At 37.5% G+C, this 17,916-nt stretch overlaps 1 protein-coding gene across 6 annotated transcripts in view; it reads left to right on the top strand.

Annotated features, from left to right (window-relative positions):
• The window catches only part of IBTK (inhibitor of Bruton tyrosine kinase), a 100,203-nt gene that overhangs the window by 58,898 nt on the left and 23,389 nt on the right, over nt 1-17,916 (top strand). For 4 of the 6 annotated variants that reach the window (XM_038554614.1, XM_038554616.1, XM_038554619.1 and 1 more), the window contains exons 22-25: nt 6,056-6,204; nt 7,784-7,947; nt 9,387-9,479; nt 9,923-10,066. In XM_038554614.1, coding sequence (XP_038410542.1) covers nt 6,056-6,204; nt 7,784-7,947; nt 9,387-9,479; nt 9,923-10,066 — 550 coding nt within the window. The remainder of the gene's footprint in view (nt 1-6,055; nt 6,205-7,783; nt 7,948-9,386; nt 9,480-9,922; nt 10,067-17,916) is intronic. The other 2 variants (XM_038554618.1, XM_038554617.1) reach the window with 1 other exon arrangement.

Genomic DNA, 17,916 nt, shown 5'->3' with positions numbered 1-17,916 from the left:
GTGTTCTTCTCTAGGATTTTGATGGAATCTTGTCTCACATTTAGATCTTTCATCCATTTTGAGTTTATCTTTGTGTATGGTGAAAGAGAGTGGTCTAGTTTCATTCTTCTGCATGTGGATGTCCAATTTTCCCAGCACCATTTATTGAAGAGAATGTCTTTCTTCCAATGGATAGTCTTTCCTCCTTTATCGAATATTAGTTGACCATAAAGTTCAGGGTCCACTTCTGGGTTCTCTGTTCCATTGATCTATGTGTCTGTTTTTGTGCCAGTACCACACTGTCTTGATGACCACAGCTTTGTAATTCAACCTGAAATCTGGCATTGTGATGCCCCCAGATATGGTTTTCTTTTTTAAAATTCCCCTGGCTATTCGGGGTCTTTTCTGATTCCACACAAATCTTAAAACAATTTGTTCAAACTCTCTGAAGAAAGTCCATGATATTTTGATAGGGATTGCATTAAACGTGTATATTGCCCTGGGTAACATTGACATTTTCACAATATTAATTCTGCCAATCCACGAGCATGGCATATTTTTCCATCTCTTTGGGTCTTCCTCAATTTCTTTCAGAAGTGTTTTATAGTTTTGAGGGTATAGATCCTTTACATCTTTGGTTAGGTTTATTCCTAGGTATCTTATGCTTTTGGGTGCAATTGTAAATGGGATTGACTCCTTAATTTCTCTTTCTTCAGTCTCATTGTTAGTGTATAGAAATGCCACTGATTTCTGGGCATTGATTTTGTATCCTGCCATGCTACCGAATTGCTGTATGAGTTCTAGCAATCTTGAGGTGGAGTCTTGTGGGTTTTCTATGTAGAGTATCATGTCATCGCGAAGAGGGAGAGTTTGACTTCTTTGCCAATTTGAATGCCTTTAATGTCTTTTTTGTTACCTGATTGCTGAGGCTAGGACTTCCAGTACTATGTTGAATAGCAGTGGTGAGAGTGGACATCCCTGTCTTGTTCCTGATCTTAGGGGAAAGGCTCCCAGTGCTTCCCCATTGAGAATGATATTTGCTGTGGGCTTTTTGTAGATGGTTTTTAAGATGTTGAGGAATGTTCCCTCTATCCCTACACTCTGAAGAGTTTTGATCAGGAATGGATGCTGTATTTTGTCAAATGCTTTCTCTGCATCTAATGAGAGGATCATATGGTTCTTGGTTTTTCTCTTGCTGATATGATGAATCACATTGATTGTTTTACAGGTGTTGAACCAGCCTTGTGTCCCGGGGATAAATCCTACTTGGTCATGGTGAATAATTTTCTTAATGTACTGTTGGATCCTATTGGCCAGTATCTTGTTGAGAATTTTTGCATCCATGTTCATCAGGGATATTGGGGGGGGGGTCTTTGTCTGGTTTTGGAATTAAGGTGGTGCTGGCCTCATAGAACGAATTTGGAAGTACTCCATCTCTTTCTGTCTTTCTATCTTTCCAAACAGCTTTAGGAGAATAGGTATGGTTTCTTCTTTAAACGTTTGATAGAATTCCCCTGGGAAGCCATCTGGCCCTGGACTCTTGTGTCTTGGGAGGTTTTTGATGACTGCTTCAATTTCCTCCCTGGTTATTGGCCTGTTAAGGTTTTCTATTTCTTCCTGTTCCAGTTTTGGTAGTTTGTGGCTTTCCAGGAATGCGTCCATTTCTTCTAGATTGCCTAATTTATTGGTGTATAGCTGTTCATAATATGTTTTTAAAATTGTTTGTATTTCCTTGGTGTTGGTAGTGATCTCTCCTTTCTCATTCATAATTTTATTAATTTGAGTCTTCTCTCTCTTCTTTTTAATAAGGCTGGCTAATGGTTTATCTATCTTATTAATTCTTTCAAAGAACCAACTCCTGGTTCTGTTGATCTGTTCCACAGTTCTTCTGGTCTCGATTTCGTTGAGTTCTGCTCGAATTTTTATTAACTCTCTTCTTCTCCTGGGTGTAGGATCTATTTGCTGTTTTTTTCTCTAGCTCCTTTATGTGTAAGGTTAGCTTTTGTATTTGAGTTCTTTCCAGTTTTTGAATGGATGCTTGTATTGCGATGTATTTCCCCCTTAGGACTGCTTTTGCTGCATCCCAAAGATTTTGAACGGTTGTATCTTCATTCTCATTAGTTTCCATGAGTCTTTTTATTCTTCCTTAATTTCCTGGTTGACCCTTTCATCTTTTAGCAGGATGGTCCTTAACCTCCACATGTTTGAGGTCCTTCCAAACTTCTTGTTGTGATTTAGTTCTAATTTCAAGGCATTAGGGTCTGAGAATATGCAGGGGATGATCCCAATCTTTAGGTATCGGTTCAGACCCGATTTGTGACCCAGTATGTGGTATTCTGGAGAAAGTTCCATGTGCACTTGAGAAGAATGTATATTCAGTTGAGTTTGGATGTAAAGTTCTGTAGATATCTGTGAAATCCATCTGGTCCAGTGTATCATTTAAAGCACTTGTTTCTTTGGAGATGTTGTCCTTAGAAGACCTATCGAGTATAGAAAGAGCTAGATTAAAGTCACCAAGTATAAGTGTATTATTATCTAAGTATTTCTTCACTTTGGTTAATAATTGATTTATATATTTGGCAGCTCCCACATTCGGGGCATATATATTGAGGATTGTTAAGTCCTCTTGTTGGATAGATCCTTTAAGTATGATATAGTGTCCCTCTTCATCTCTCACTACAGTCTTCAGGGTAAATTTTAGTTTATCTGATACAAGGTTGGCTACCCCTGCTTTCTTTTGAGGACCATTCGAATGGTAAATGGTTCTCCAACCTTTTATTTTCAGGCTGTAGGTGTCCTTCTGTCTAAAATGAGTCTCCTGTAGACAGCAAATAGATGGGTCCTGCTTTTTTATCCAGTCTGAAACCCTGCGCCTTTTGATGGGGTCATTAAGCCCGTTCACATTCAGAGTTACTATTGAGAGATATGAGTTTAGTGTCATCATGATATCTATTCAGTCCTTGTTTTTGTGGAATGTTCCACTGAACAACTTCTTAAAGGGGAATTTTAAGTGTCCCCCTTAAAATTTCTTGCAGAGCTGGTTTGGAGGTCACATATTCTTTCAGTTGCTGCCTGTCTTGGAAGCCCTTTATCTCTCCTTCCATTTTGAATGAGAGCCTTGCTGGATAAAGTATTCTTGGTTGCATGTTCTTCTCATTTAGGACCCTGAATATATCCTGCCAGCCCTTTCTGGCCTGCCAGGTCTCTGTGGAGAGGTCTTTCTGGCCTGCCAGGTCTCTGTGGAGAGGTCTGCTGTTACCCTAATACTCCTCCCCATAAAAGTCAGGGATTTCTTGTCTCTTGCTGCTTTATGGATCTTCTCTTTATCTTTGGAATTTGCAAGCTTCACTATTAAATGTCGAGCTGTTGAACGGTTTTTATTGATTTTAGGGGGGGATCTCTCTATTTCCTGGATCTGAATGCCTGTTTCCCTTCCCAGATTCGGAAAGTTTTCCGCTAGAATTTGTTCAAATACATATTCTGGCCCTCTGTCCCTTTCGGCGCCCTCGGGAACCCCAATTAAACGTAGGTTTTTCTTCCTCAGGCTGTCGTTTATTTCCCTTAATCTATCTTCATGGTCTTTTAATTGTTTGTCTCTTTTTTCCTCAGTTTCCCTCTTTGCTATCAACTTGTCTTCTATGTCACTCACTCTTTCTTCCACCTTGTTAACCCTTGTCGTTAGGACTTCTAGTTTGGATTGCATCTCATTCAATAGATTTTTAATTTCTGCCTGATTAGCTCTAAATTCTGCAGTCATGAAGTCTCTTGAGTCCTTTATGCTTTTTTCTAGAGCCACCAGTAGCTGTATAATAGTGCTTCTGAATTGGCTTTCTGACATTGAATTGTAATCCAGATTTTGTAACTCTGTGGGAGAGAGGACTGTTTCTGATTCTTTCTTTTGAGGTGAGGTTTTCCTTCTAGTCACTTTGCTCAGTGCAGAGTGGCCAAAAGCAAGTTGTATTGGGAAAAGGAGAAAAAGAGAGGAGAGAAAGAAGGAAAGAAAAGAGAAAGAGAAAAAAAAAGGAGGAAAAAAAAGAAAAAGAGAAAGAAAAAGAAAAAAAGGGGTGGGGGAAGGAAATCAAAAAGCAAAACAAAACAAAACAACAACAACAAAAAAAAAAAAAAAGAAAAAAAGAACCACGGTGGAGTATCTTCTGATTCTGTGTACTTTAAGTCCCTTGACTTGCCTTGGAACTTGTCCATCTAGCTGGTCTTCTGGGGGAGGGGCCTGTTGTGCTGATTTTCAGGTGTTAGCACTTGGGGGAGCTGCTCTGCCCCCTGCCTGGTGCAGGGCTCAGTGGGGGTTGTTTACCTTTTGAGGCCCCTGGAGGAACAGCCCCAGTGGCGGTGCCAGCTGTGGAAACCTGGATTCAGCCCCCGCAGTAACTCTGGAGCTCTCTGTCTGCAGGGCCTGGAGGCTGCGGGGCGGGGCCGCTGATCTGCTCAGCTCGGGGCAGGAGCATCCTTGCTGTCCTGGGTTCTCCCGGCCTCTGTCCCCGGGGGAGGCCGGATCCTGGGCTGTGTCCCGGCGCCCTGTGCTCCGGGGCCTGTGCTGTTGGATTCGCTCCCGGCCGCGGAGCCCCCTCTGCAGAGTTGCCATCCGAGCCCCTCCCAGCTGCTCCGGCCCGCAGGTCCGCAGCCTCCTCCGCTGAGCCGCCGCCCGAGCCCGGGTCCGCCAGGGTCCCGCCTAGGGCGCTGCATCCCTTAGGGAGCTCGGGGCACTCTCCTGGGCGCGCAGTTGCTCTGTTACTGTCCCAGGGAGCCCGAGGGCATCCCCGCCCTCCTGGGGTCCTGCTCCAACTTCCTGCGAGCCCCTTTCCGCCGGGGAAGGTTGGTGCAGCTCCTGCGTCTCCGGGACGGGGCTCTCCTGTCCTGGGGACACTCGCCCCGGCCTCAGCCCGGCTCCTCGCGGGGCCCCTCCCCCTTGGAAGCCTTTTGTTTCTTTATTTCTTTTTTCCGTCTTCCTATCTTGGTAGAAGCGCGAACTCTTCTCACTGTAGCATTCCAGGTGTTCTCTCTTTAATTCTCAGGCCGAATTCATAGATTTTCAGGATAATTTGAAGGTTTTCTAGGTAATTTGGTGGAGACAGGTGATTTGGAGACCCTACTCTTCCGCCATCCTGCCCCTCCCCCAAAGTGATTTACTTTAAAGAAAATACTTATTTGAATGTATAAAAGATGGTATATTTTACTTAAGTCATTTGTAAAACTTTTAGTTACTTTTAGTTATAGCTCATATATGAGTTCTTTTGCTATCTCATTTAGATTCTACGAAATTTGATGATAATAAACACCATGAACTTAGGCAAAAGTTTACTGGTTTTTCTTTTGATATTTGAAATGACTCTAATGTACTAATGAATATACATACCAAGTATGGCAGGGAGATAGGTATTTAGGTTGCCTAGAAAAGAAAATGGCATGTACATTTCATAACCTTTTGTTTTAGGTGATAAGCTAATTAAAAATTAAAGTAGCTCTCAAGCTACAGATTTTTTTTTTCTTTTTTTTGCAGAAGTAAAAACCCTCAAACAGGCTACAGTTGGCATCAGCATAGCCTCTGCTACTGGGCCAGTCTGTTGACTAGATGAGAGGTAGAAAAGTTATAGTGTTCCTCCCACACAGAATGGGGCCAGTCCCCTTCTGCATGGGTGCAGAGAACTTGGTAAAGAGAGATGAGAGGGAGGGGGGGGGGGGTCTGAAGTTTATTTTCCTTTTTTATGGAGAAAAAGAAGTTCTGAAACACTTTAAAATATTTTTTTTAATTTAAATTCAATTTGCCAACATACAGCATAACATCCAGTGCTGAATCACTTCTTAAAGCAGATCCCAAAAAAGTGTCTTCCTTAGGTTTGTGGCATAATTGTTGTGTTATTGAAATGGATAAAACTGTTGTGTTAAAGAATCCTTCATTTTAGTTTTTTTAATTTTTTTCAGTTACCTTGAATTGCCAAGATTGGATACAGTGAATATAATATAAATGTTATTAAATTTCTGGATAAATGGAAGTTTTTAGCTCTGTTTAGTGCATCGAATGTATATGTGTTTAAATATTTTTAAAAATTTTACCTTTCAGGATTATTAAAGTCTGGTAAGAACAATTCTGTGGAATCTCTTCCAGAACTGTTGACATCAGACTCTGAAGGAAGCTATGCAGGAGTGGGTAGTCCTAGAGATTTACAGTCCCCTGATTTCACAGCAGGATTTCAGTCAGATAAAATTGAGGTTTGTTTTAATTAATGCACTGTTTTCTTCAAATTTTAGATCTATAGACAATCTATACTTTTTTATTATTATTATTTTTGGCTAACTTTAAAATATTCTCCTGGCTGGTTTACAAAAAAATAGAACATATGTAGTATTAGTTTTCTCAAATTTGCATTTTATTTCTAGTTTTAAAGATTTTAATGTCAGTTTGAACCTTTTATGACATTATATTTCTAATACTCTTTCTGCAGTTAAAACATTGTTGTAAAATACAGCAGCACTGTATAGACATATGGAAAAATAGATTTATAGCTAAATTACTTGAAATTTATATTGTGAAATGTCAGTTACCACCAGCTGAAAACTGTCAAAACAAAATTATTTTGAAAGTAAGCCTAACTTCAAATTCTGCGTAGTCTCTTTCCTCTGTCATGTTATTAGGAGCAATACAATCTGGAATGGAGTCTTCCTACTGTGGTACAATTGACATTAAGCTGCAGAATTTCTAGTCTGGTTAAACTCTGGGGAGGCCATTTTTAGACATAGCTTAACATTTTATTCCATAATTGTTAATCTATAGGAAAAGATAGTGTCTAACTTATTAGATATCGAGTCATTTTTCTCTAACCCCTAGTCTTCACAGAACTATTACAACTTTGAGAAGTTCATGAAACAATGGAAAATTTACCCATTCTTCTTAGTGTTCTAAGCCTCAGGATTGCTTTTTTTTTTAATGTGGTTTTTAAATTATTTTTTTTTTAGAGATCTTCTTTATTTATTCGAGAGGGAGAGATAGCAAGAGAGAGCTTGAGTGGAGGGCAGGAAGAGGGAGAAGCAAACTCCCTGCTGAGCAGGGAGCCCGACTCAAGGCTCAGTCCCAGAACCCTGGGATCATGATCTGAGCTGAACATAGACACTTAATGACTGAGCACCTACATGCCCCTTAATGTGGATTTTAAATTTTATTTTTATTTTTCTTTATGTAGGATAGAAGTTTGGGGACATTTCTTATTAATGTCAAGGTGGGTGTAGAAGACAATTAAGGCTTAAAAGGAAGATTAAAGACATGCTGTGAATGTCTGGCAATAAGCATCTATCTTGGCAATGGAAATAGCTATTTTAATAACTTTTCTGACTTACTGTAATGGCAGTCCTTTTAGGGTTCCTTTTGAGCTGTCAGTATTATTTAACTTTAATTTTATTCAGAGTGAATTATATGATGTTAATACGAAAGAAAATGAAAGCTTGATATAAAAGTCACAGACATTAATTTTAAAGTTGCTGCTTCATACCTTATTTGAAGAACTTTTATTAACATTTTTGTTTTATACTCAATTTAATATTTTAAAATATTTAATAGGGATTTAATGTGTAAACTGATTCTCCTAAAAATTATTCTCAAAGTTCACTATAATTGGGTTTAGTCACTGATAAGGTTTGAGAATTGGTTAAGGCACTAAACTAGAGGAATGCTAGATGATTATTGTTACAAGATTTTATACTTTAATTTAACCAATATTAAGTACCAACTAACTATTAGTACCAGCTATTATGCCAGGTGCCTGCTAATGTACTTTTTTTTTTTTTTAACCTACAGGTGAAAATTAAACCATATGTTAATGGTACACCTCCTGCATATTCTAGGGAAGATTTAAAACCATGGGAAAAATCACCAATACTTAACATATCTGCTCCACAGACCATTCCTAGTAACAGAATTGATACTACAAACTCTTCTAGTTGGGTTGCTGGCTCTTTCAGGTAGGATTTTCATTTTGTTTTATATTCTTTTAGAAAAATATTACTCATTTTTAGTACAATGGAAATTTTTAATGAAGCACATTTAAAAAGTATTAATGTAAGTTTCTAATACACAGAAAATTACCTGAATGCATACAAACTAGTAGCCAGCTAAAATAGGCACTTTTCCCCCTAGACAGGATTTAGTTCCTTTAGTTCCCTTTGTAGTGTCATTTGTGAATACTAGTAAATACTACATAACACATAAATATCTGTATCTAGATATATAGTGACTTAATATATGGGTTTTTTTTATCGTATATATTATTTATTTATTTATTTTTTTTTTTTTTTTTTTTTTTTGTAGTATATATTATTTAAAACTCCCTTTCAGGAAGACCATTTGTCATTTTTGGGTTTACTTTATCTTTTTTTTTTTTTTTTTTTTTAGCACATTAAAGGGTATTTAAGATCTCACAAAATGTATTGTTATTCAGTTATTTGTCAGAGGACATTTCATTTATGTTACACTATGCTTTAAACTTAACATGTACTATATCCATATTTTTCTTTTGTTTAAAAAAGTCAAGTTTTTAGGTTGAAGTAGATATAGTACAGTATTCTTTCAAAGTGCTAATTGAGCTTGTGCTTCATCTTTATATACCTACTATGGTTTATAATAAACTAAACCTGATAATTGACTTATCAATTATTATATTAATGTAATTATTTTGAAATGTGCTGTATTTTATGAAGTTGGAAGACCAGATTATGCTGTGCTAGTTTATGTTGCTTTATCAGTCTCAAATTTGTTGTCTTTTTAAGTAAACTTGTTTGTGGGAACACTGAGAAGCATCTTCTAAACACTAGACTATTTTATTAAATGTGTTTTAAGAATAATTCACTTGGTATAAAGTCAGCAAAATAGATTAGCTATTTCTAAAGATTGTAACTTTTTTTTTCTCATAATTTAACTCCATCAGGTGGTTTCTAATATTATAGAGCACCCTCAAACTTCACTGTTAAATTTTTGTTGTTAACATTTAGTAGTAAGAATTTTGTTAAAAATAGAATATAATTTGCATGTTCTATTCATCTTAAAGAATAAGAATTTAAACAGAACTTTGATTACTTCTGTCTGAGTTAAATAATCATTCTATTGCTTGTTTTTTTTTCTTGTTTTTGTTTTTTTTTTTTTTAATGTTTCAGCTATATATTATGACTTTGGATGCATTTTAGTTATGTATATATAAAAGTAGCCTTCATTCAAAGTATCCTTTTTTAATTTGGCCGTAGTTGACAGACCTAAAGTATCCTCTCATTATCAATCTTACGTATAATTTACAATTTCAGTGACATTTGGAGGTTTGTACTTTATGGATCAATAAAGTTTCTTTTTTCCTTTTTCTTTTTTTTTTTTTCCAATAACTGTTGTAAAATAACCTTTATATGTGTTTTAGTCCTGTCAGCCCTCCTGTTATGGATCTCAGAACCATCATGCAAATTGAAGAAAGTAGACAAAAATGTGGAGCTACACCAAAGACAAATTTGGGGTTCGTTAAAAAATCATAAGAAAGCAAAGACTGTGTTGTTTTATAGTTCTGCCCTAAAGAATTGGAAAGACCTACTGGACTTTTTTTGTTTTTCTATATTTGATGTTAAATTTTAAGCTCTTTCCTAGATACTCTAGCCTTCCTGACATTTCTCAAATATATGCTAAAGACTGAGTTGGGTTGGTAGTCTAGCTCTGATGGTTAGAAATTGACCCCTAAAATGATCATTGTGGACTATATTTGATGCAACTGTGATGTAATATTAGTATGAAGGCTCATTTGTATCTATTATTTGATCATTGATAGTGTAAATTGATACTGTCACTGTTGAATCATGTTGCCATTTTGATCCAGTAATAGTAAAATCACATCAAATAAAAAGCAATATAATTACCTGTAGTCTTCATTAAGTAGAAATTAATGCCAATTCATTTAATTCCTAGCAAGATGATTTCTCATGGAGTTAAACTTTCTCAGAAGCAACGGAAAATGATTGCAATGACTACCAAAGAAAACAATTCAGGAACGAATAGCATGGAAACAGCTTTAACTGCTCCTTCAAAAACTCCAAAACCAGCAAACGCATGGTATGCTTTAATTTTTATTAAAACAAGCAGAGATCTGTGCATTAGAGTTTAAGGTTGCTCTTGGCTTCTGGGTCCCCTTCCCATCTTTTCAAATATTTCATTCCTCTCTTTAAAAAGTTAAAAATTAGACCTTGTGAAGTAATTTTTTTTGTTTTGTTTTGACATTTACATCATGGTTTCCAAATTTTTTTTGTACATAGATATAATTTCTTGGTATTTTAATTAGTGTGTATTGCTAAAGTAATTTAAGAAAGTAGTCTATTTTTTTCATTTGTTATAAGAAACAATATATATCATAGAAAAATTGGATAAACACATTTTTTTTAACCACCTTAATTTCTTTGTCCTTCTGGATACATTGGGAATCTCTTTACATTGTTATAATCATGGGTTTCATTGTCACTCTTAAGCAGGGGTATCTAATTGCTGCAAGTTTTCTCCATTAGAATTCCCCTATAATAGCAACATTAATAGGAAAAATCTCCAAAGAGGTCAACTAGCAATTTTGAGGTGTATAAAATAGGTTGTACTTCCTGTTTCCCTTTAATTAAAAAGCAATTTCAGAGGAAAAGCATAGGGATAGAGTAAAGGGCAAGGAAGAGGTTCACTGAACTCCCGTTTTTCTCATAAGGACTGAAGAGGGTCTTGGAAGCTACCCTTTTTGGAGGGAATCTTTTCATTGCTTCTTTTTATTTATTTAGTTTAGAGAGAAAGAGTGGGGGGTAGGGGCAGAGGGAGAGGCAGGGAGAGAAGGAGAAAGAGAATCTTAAGCTTCAGGCCCAAAGCGGAACCAGTCACGGGGCTTAGTCTCACAACTCTGAGATCATTACCTGAGCTGAAATCAAGATTTGGACGCTTAACCAACTGAACCACTCAGGTGCCCCCCTTTCATTGCTTCTAATGCCTCATTTTCCTACTTGTAAGAGAATAGTTTTCCCAATTAAAAAAGTAAATTATTTTGAAAAGAGTGGCAACTCATTTTAGGTGCTACCAAGGGGACTAAATCAATGTTAGGACTATTTGTAGATCTAAAGCATGATCACAGGAAAGAAAGTATAGAAAGAGGTGGGAAAACTCAAAAAAGAAAAGAGTAAAATTTGAGAAAATGAGTTTAGTAGAATGTTTTAATTCATTAGTATTTGTTGCATACCTTCTATATGTGGTAGACTGATTTGTTCACTGCCTTTGTAGGGTTTGTAAGATAGCTGTTATAACATTGAGTTGTGTTTTCCCTAAGAAAAGTATGGAAGAGACACAAAAGTTCTTGGATCAACTCCCAAGATACTAAATAATACTGCAATTTGAGAGAATTAACTAAGCATATGAAGAAGCTTTGGGCTTAGTAATATAGCCATGCCATTAATCAGTTTCATTATTTAAAAACAAAAAGTAGAGGAGGCTTCCTGGAAAGATGGTAGATTAGGGGGACCTTAAGCTCACTGTATCCCATGATGCAATAGATACACAAACCTAATTGTAAATAACCCAGAAAATGATCCAAAGACTGGCAGAACAAACTCTACAACTAAATTTAGAGAAGAGGCCACATCAAAGAGTGTAAGAAGGGCAGAGATAGTGGGGAGCTAAAGGGACTTCTCTTGAGAGAGGGACTTGAGGGTGGAGAGAGGGGAGACAAACAGACTGTCATACCAGGGAACCTGAATGGGGAAAACAAATCCCCATAACATTTGGCTTTGAAAATCAGAGGCATAGAATTTTGTGAGTTCTTAAAACCAGCAGGACCTAAAGCATGAAATTTTTTTTTTAAGACTTTTTATTTGTTCATGAGAGACACAGAGAGAGAGGCAGAGACATAGGCAGAGGGAGAAGCAGTCTCCCTTTGGGGAGCCTGAGGTGGGACTCAATCCCAGGACTCCGGGATCACGACCTGAACCAAAGGCAGATGCTCAACCACTGAGCCACCCACGTGCCCCAAAGCATGGGATTAAAACAATCAGCAGGCTTAGTTCTAGGAGAGCCTGGAGGACTATAGGAAAATGAGTCCCTGAAATTAAAGGGACAGCCTACTGACCTACAGCATAGAAGCAGCAGTTTCAAAACCCTTGGAACATATGGGAGGGAGAATTATTTACTAATCTCAGAGCATATTCCAGAGGGACAGACATCACTGCGAGACTCCTCCAGAAACAGAGGAGCTGGCAGGTGCCATTTCCCCAGCCCCTTTCCCTGCTTCAGGGATCTGCCCCCTCTAGCCAGGCCTGCCTTAGTCCCAGAACTACAGGTCTCCTCCCCCAGAAGACCAATGCAAGCCTTGCCAATACTACATCTCCTGACAGCGTGCTTTACAGGTCTTTGGTCCCTGTGGTATCAGAAGACCAGCAAGAACCTTGTTAAAACTGTGCATGCCACCCCTACCTTCTTTGCAGACAGGCCCAGCTGACCTCCCTTGTGTCGGAGGCACATCCCCCCCAGCAGAGAAGTGGCATGCAAAACTTGGAGGCACTGTGTACCCTGTATACTCACACTTTGGAGTTGGCCAGGGCTAATTTGCAATCAGCCGCAGCCCTTTACCACTGGCAGAGGACTGGTATGCATTTGTTAAAACTGCACCCAGCCCACATGCTTTCCTGATAAGCCCAGATGGCCATGATCCTCATCCTTTCTCTCAGAGGACCTACTGCATGCTCTGCCCCTGAGCATATTATAGATCCATCCCCACCAACACATTGTTGGCTAGAGCCCATTTAGACCAGGGCCATAAGTGTGGCAGTGTTGAGGCAGCCCTGACAGAGGCTAGCACCACTCCAAAGTGACTCGTAATCTGGGGAGAGGAAAACATAACCACACAAACTAATTAGATTACAGTCCCAGGAGTGGGCTATGGGCAGATAGCTGGTTTGGTAGCAAGCCCTGCCCACTACCACCAAAAGCTTTTCAGGGGACAACACAGGGAAAGTGCCCTGCAATTAGCTGTTATTGCATCTGGTGAAGAAAGCCTGGTCTGCCTCAACTCAAGCCCAAGGTGGCCCAGACTGGTCCACAGGAATCAAAAACTGCCCACAATAGGCTAAGAGAGCCACTGCAGACAAATGGACCAAAGGAAAACAGCTTGGCCACAGTAGCAGGGTACATGCAACACACATAGGAGACACCCCTGGTGCCACATTCTGGTAAACAGGTGATACTGCACTGTGGGGCACTACGGGATATCAAAAGGCCACTACTTTCAAAAATAGGCAATGTAGCTGACTTTCTTAAGCATAGAAACATACACAGAAAGTTAGATAAAATGAAGAGAAAGAGGAGTATGTTCCTAATGAAAGAACAAGACAAAATCATAGCAAGAAACCTAAGCAAAATGGAGATAGATAAGTAATATTATGCCTGATAGAGAATCTAAAGTAATGGTCATAAAGATAATCCATGTATTTGAAAGAGTAGAGGACGTCACTGAAACCCTTAACAAAAAGATTAAAGAAAGAAACAGAGATGAAGAACACAATAGATGAAATTAAAAATACACAAGATGCAATAAAGAACAGACTAAAGGGAACAACAGATCAGTGACCTGGAGGACAAAGTTATGGAAAGAATCAAGCTGAGCAGGTGAGAGAGAAAAAATTATGCAAAATGAGAACAAACTCAGGGAACTCTGACTCCATCAAGAGTAGTAACATTCACATTATAGGGATCCCAGAAGAAAATAGAGAGACAACAGGGCAGATCATTTATTTGAAGAAATAACAGCTGAAAATTTCCTAAATCTGAGGAAGGTTAACAAATTCAGATCCAGGAGGTACGGAGAACCCCCCCAACAAAATCAACCCGGGGAGGTCCATACCAAGACACATAGTAATTAAAATGGCAAAAAGTAGTGATAAAGAACTTTAAAAGTAGCAAGAAAAAAAGAAGACAGTTACATACAAGGGAAACCCCATAAAGCTATCAGTGGATTTTTCAGCAGAACTTTGCAGGCCTGAAGGGATTGGCATGATACATTCAAAGTGCTGACAGGAAAAATATCTGCAGCTAGGAATACTGTATCCAGTAGGGCTATCATTCAGTTTAGGAGAGAGTTTCCCAAACAAAAGTTAGAAGAGTTCATGACCACTAAACCAGCCCTATAAGAAATGTTAAAGGGGACTCTGAATAGAAAGACCATAAGCAAGAAAAGCAGGAAGCACAAAAGTAGTAAAAAAAAAAAAAAAAAAAAGGAAGGTATCTGTAGAAACCAGTGAAGGGACTCACAAACGAAAAGTATATAAAGTATGACACCTTATACCTAAATTGTGGTGGGGAGAGGAGTAAATGGGTTCAACCTAAGTGACCATCAAGTTTACATAGACTGATATATGTAGAAGATGTTGTATGCAAACCTAATGGTAATACAAATTAAAAACCAGTAATATATATGCAAAAAATAAAGAATCCAAGTATATCACTAAAGAAAGCCAACTTATGGTGAGGGAAGAGAGCAATAGAAGAAAGAAACAAAAAACCACAAAAACAACCACAAGACAAGCAACAGAATGGCAGTAAACACATACCTATCAAATACCACTTTGAATGTAAATGTACTAAATGCCCCAATCAAAAGACACAGTGAGAGAATGGGTTAAAAAAAAAACAAGACCTATCTATATGCTAGCTATAAGAGACCCATTTCAGAGCTAAAGATACCCACAGGCTGAAAGTGAGGGGATGGAGAAAAATCATACAACTAGTGGTGAAAAGAAAGCCAGGATAATAATACGTATATTGGACAAAGTAGACTTTTAAACAAAGGCTGTAGCAACAAAGAAGGATGCTCTATAATCCTAAAGGGGATAATCCAACAAGAAGATAGAACAATTGTGAATATCTATGCACCCAGCATGCGGACACTGAAATACATTAAGCAGTTAATAACAACCATAAAGGAACTAAAAGTAATAATACATAATTGTAGGGGACTTTAACATCCCACTTACATCAATGGATGGATAATCTAAACAAAAACAAGGAAATAATGGCCTTGAATGACATATTTGAACCAAATGGATTTAATACATATATTCAGAACATTCCATCCTCAAATAGAATACACATTCTATTTGCCCATGTGCACATGAAACATTCTCCAGAATAGATCACATATTAGACCACGAAGCAAGTCTCAACAAATTAAAAAAGACTGAAGTCATACTACACATATTTTCCAATCACAATGCTATGAAACTAGAAATCAACCACAATAAAAAACTCAGGAGGGCACTTGGGTGGCATAGTCAGATAAGTGACTCTTGGTTTTGGTTCAAGTTGTGATCTCGGGGTCATGAGATTTAGCCCTGCCTTGCTGAGCACAGAGTCTACTTAAGACTCTCCTCCCTTTCCTACTGCCTCTCCTGCACTGCTTATGCTGCATGCATGCACTCTCTCAAATCTTTAAAAAAATTCTGGAAAGAGGACAAATACATGGAGGTTAAATAACATGGTACTAAACAATGAATGAGCCAACCCAAAAAATCAAAGAAGGCATTAAAAAAAATACATGGAGACAAATGAAAATGAAAACAGGTCCAAAATCTTTGGGCTGTGCAGCAAAAGCAGTTTTAAGAGAAGTTTATAGCAATACAGGCCTATATTATGAAGCAAGAAACGTCTCAAATAAACAACCTAACCTTATACCTAAAGGAGCTAGAAAAAGAGAAGAACAAACAAAACTCCAAACTTGTAGGAGGAAAGAAATAATAAAGATTAGAGTGGAAATAAATGATATAAAAACTAAAAAAACGGTAGAACCAATCAATGAAACTAGGAGCTGGTTCTTTGTAAAGATCAACAAAACTGACAAATTTGTAGCCAGACTGATTCCCCCACCCCCCAAAAAGAGAGAACTCCTATAAACAAAATCAGAAATGAAAGAGGAGGAATAACAACTAACACCATAGAAATACAAGGGATTGTAAGAGGATATTATGAAATATTATATGCCAACAAATTGGACAACCTAGAAGTGGGTAAATTCCTAGAGATATATAACCTACCAGAACTGAAGCAGGAATAGAAAATATGAACAATTGATTACCAGCAATGAAATTGAATCAGTAATCAAAAACCCCCAGCAAATAAAAGTCCAGGACCTGATGACTTCACATGTGAATTCTAGCAAACATTTAAAGAAGAGTTAATATCTATTCTTTTCAAACTTTTCCAAAATAGAAGGGGAAGAAAACTCCATATTCATTCTATAAGCCCAGCATTACTTTGATACCAAAATCAGATAAAGACAGCAGCACCCCCCTCAAAAAAACAAACCCCAAACCAAAAAAATTTCAGGCCAATATATCTCTGATGAATATAGATTCAGAAATCCTCAACAAAATATTGGCAAACTGAATCCAACAATACATCAAAATAACATTCACCAAGATCAAGTGGGATTTATTTCTGGGATGCAAGGGTGGTTCATTATTCACAAATCAGTCAATGTGATACATCCACATCAACAAGAGAAAGGATAAAAGCCATATGATCCTTTGAATAGATAAACTGAACAAACAATTGACAAATAGTTTCCAATCAATATAAAAACCCTCCATAAAGTAGATTTAGAGGGAACATATGTCTACATAATAAAGGCCATATATGAAAATCCCACAGCTAACATCATACTCAATGGTGAAAAGTGGAGAGCTTTTCCTCTAAGATAAGGAATAAGACAAGGGTGTCCATTCTCAACACTTTCATTCAACATAGTACTGGAAGTCCTAGTTATAGCAATCAGAATCAGGTAAGAAAAAGAAATAAAGGGCATCCAAATTGGAAAAGGAGTAAAACTTAACTATTTGAAGACATGAATGAATATATATATATAAAACCCTAAAGATGCACCAAAAACCATTACAACTAATATAACCCTAAAGATGCACCAAAAATCATTACAACTAATAAGTTTCATACAGGGCAGCCTGGGTGGATCAGCGGTTTAGTGCCTGCCTTCAGCCCAGGGCATAATCCTGGAAACCCAGGGTCAAGTCCCATGTCAGGTTCCCTGCAATGAGCCTGCTTCTCCCTTTGCCTGTGTTTCTGCCTCTCTTCTCTCTCTCTCTCTCTCATGAAAAAAAAAATCTTAAAAAAGTTTCAAAGTTAATATACAGAAATTTGTCACATATCTATATACTAATAATGAGCTGTCAGAAAATGTAAGACCACAGTACTATTTACAGTTCATTGAAATGAATAAAACACCTAGAAATAAATTTAACCAAGTAGGTGAAAGAACTATAAAAACTAAATGATGAAATAAATTAAAAATAACACAAACAGAAAGGTACACTGCTCTCCTGTGTTGGAAGAATTTATTTTTTAAAATGCCCTTATTACCAAGAACAATCTACAGATTCAGTGCTATCCCTATCAAAATAACAAGGGCATTTTTCACAGGACTAGAACAAATAATCCTAAAATTTGTATGAAACCACAAAATACCCCGAAGAGCCCAAGCAATCTTAAGAGAGAACAAAGCTGGAGGTATCATACTCCCTGATTTCAAACTATTACAAAGCTATAATAATAAAGACCCTATGGTATTGGCACAAAAACAGACACATAGATCAGTGCAACAGAATAGAGTTCATAAATAAACCTATGCTTCTGGTCAATTAATCTTTGACAAAGGAGGCATGAGCATATAATGGGGAAAGAACATGTTTCTTCAATAAATGGTTTTGGGAAAACAGTCATTTTCTTATACCATATACAAAAAGAAACCTCAAGGTGAGTTAAAGATTTAAATTTAAGATCAGAAGCCATAAAACTACTGGAAGAAAACATAAGTGGTAAGCTTTGGATATTGGTCTGAGCAACGTATTTTTTAAAAGATTTACTTATTTTAGAAAGTGCGCGCA

This window comes from Canis lupus, chromosome 12 (genome assembly GCF_011100685.1).
Source record: "Canis lupus familiaris isolate Mischka breed German Shepherd chromosome 12, alternate assembly UU_Cfam_GSD_1.0, whole genome shotgun sequence".
Lineage (NCBI taxonomy): Eukaryota > Metazoa > Chordata > Mammalia > Carnivora > Canidae > Canis > Canis lupus.
This window is presented reverse-complemented; position numbering and strand designations above follow the sequence as displayed.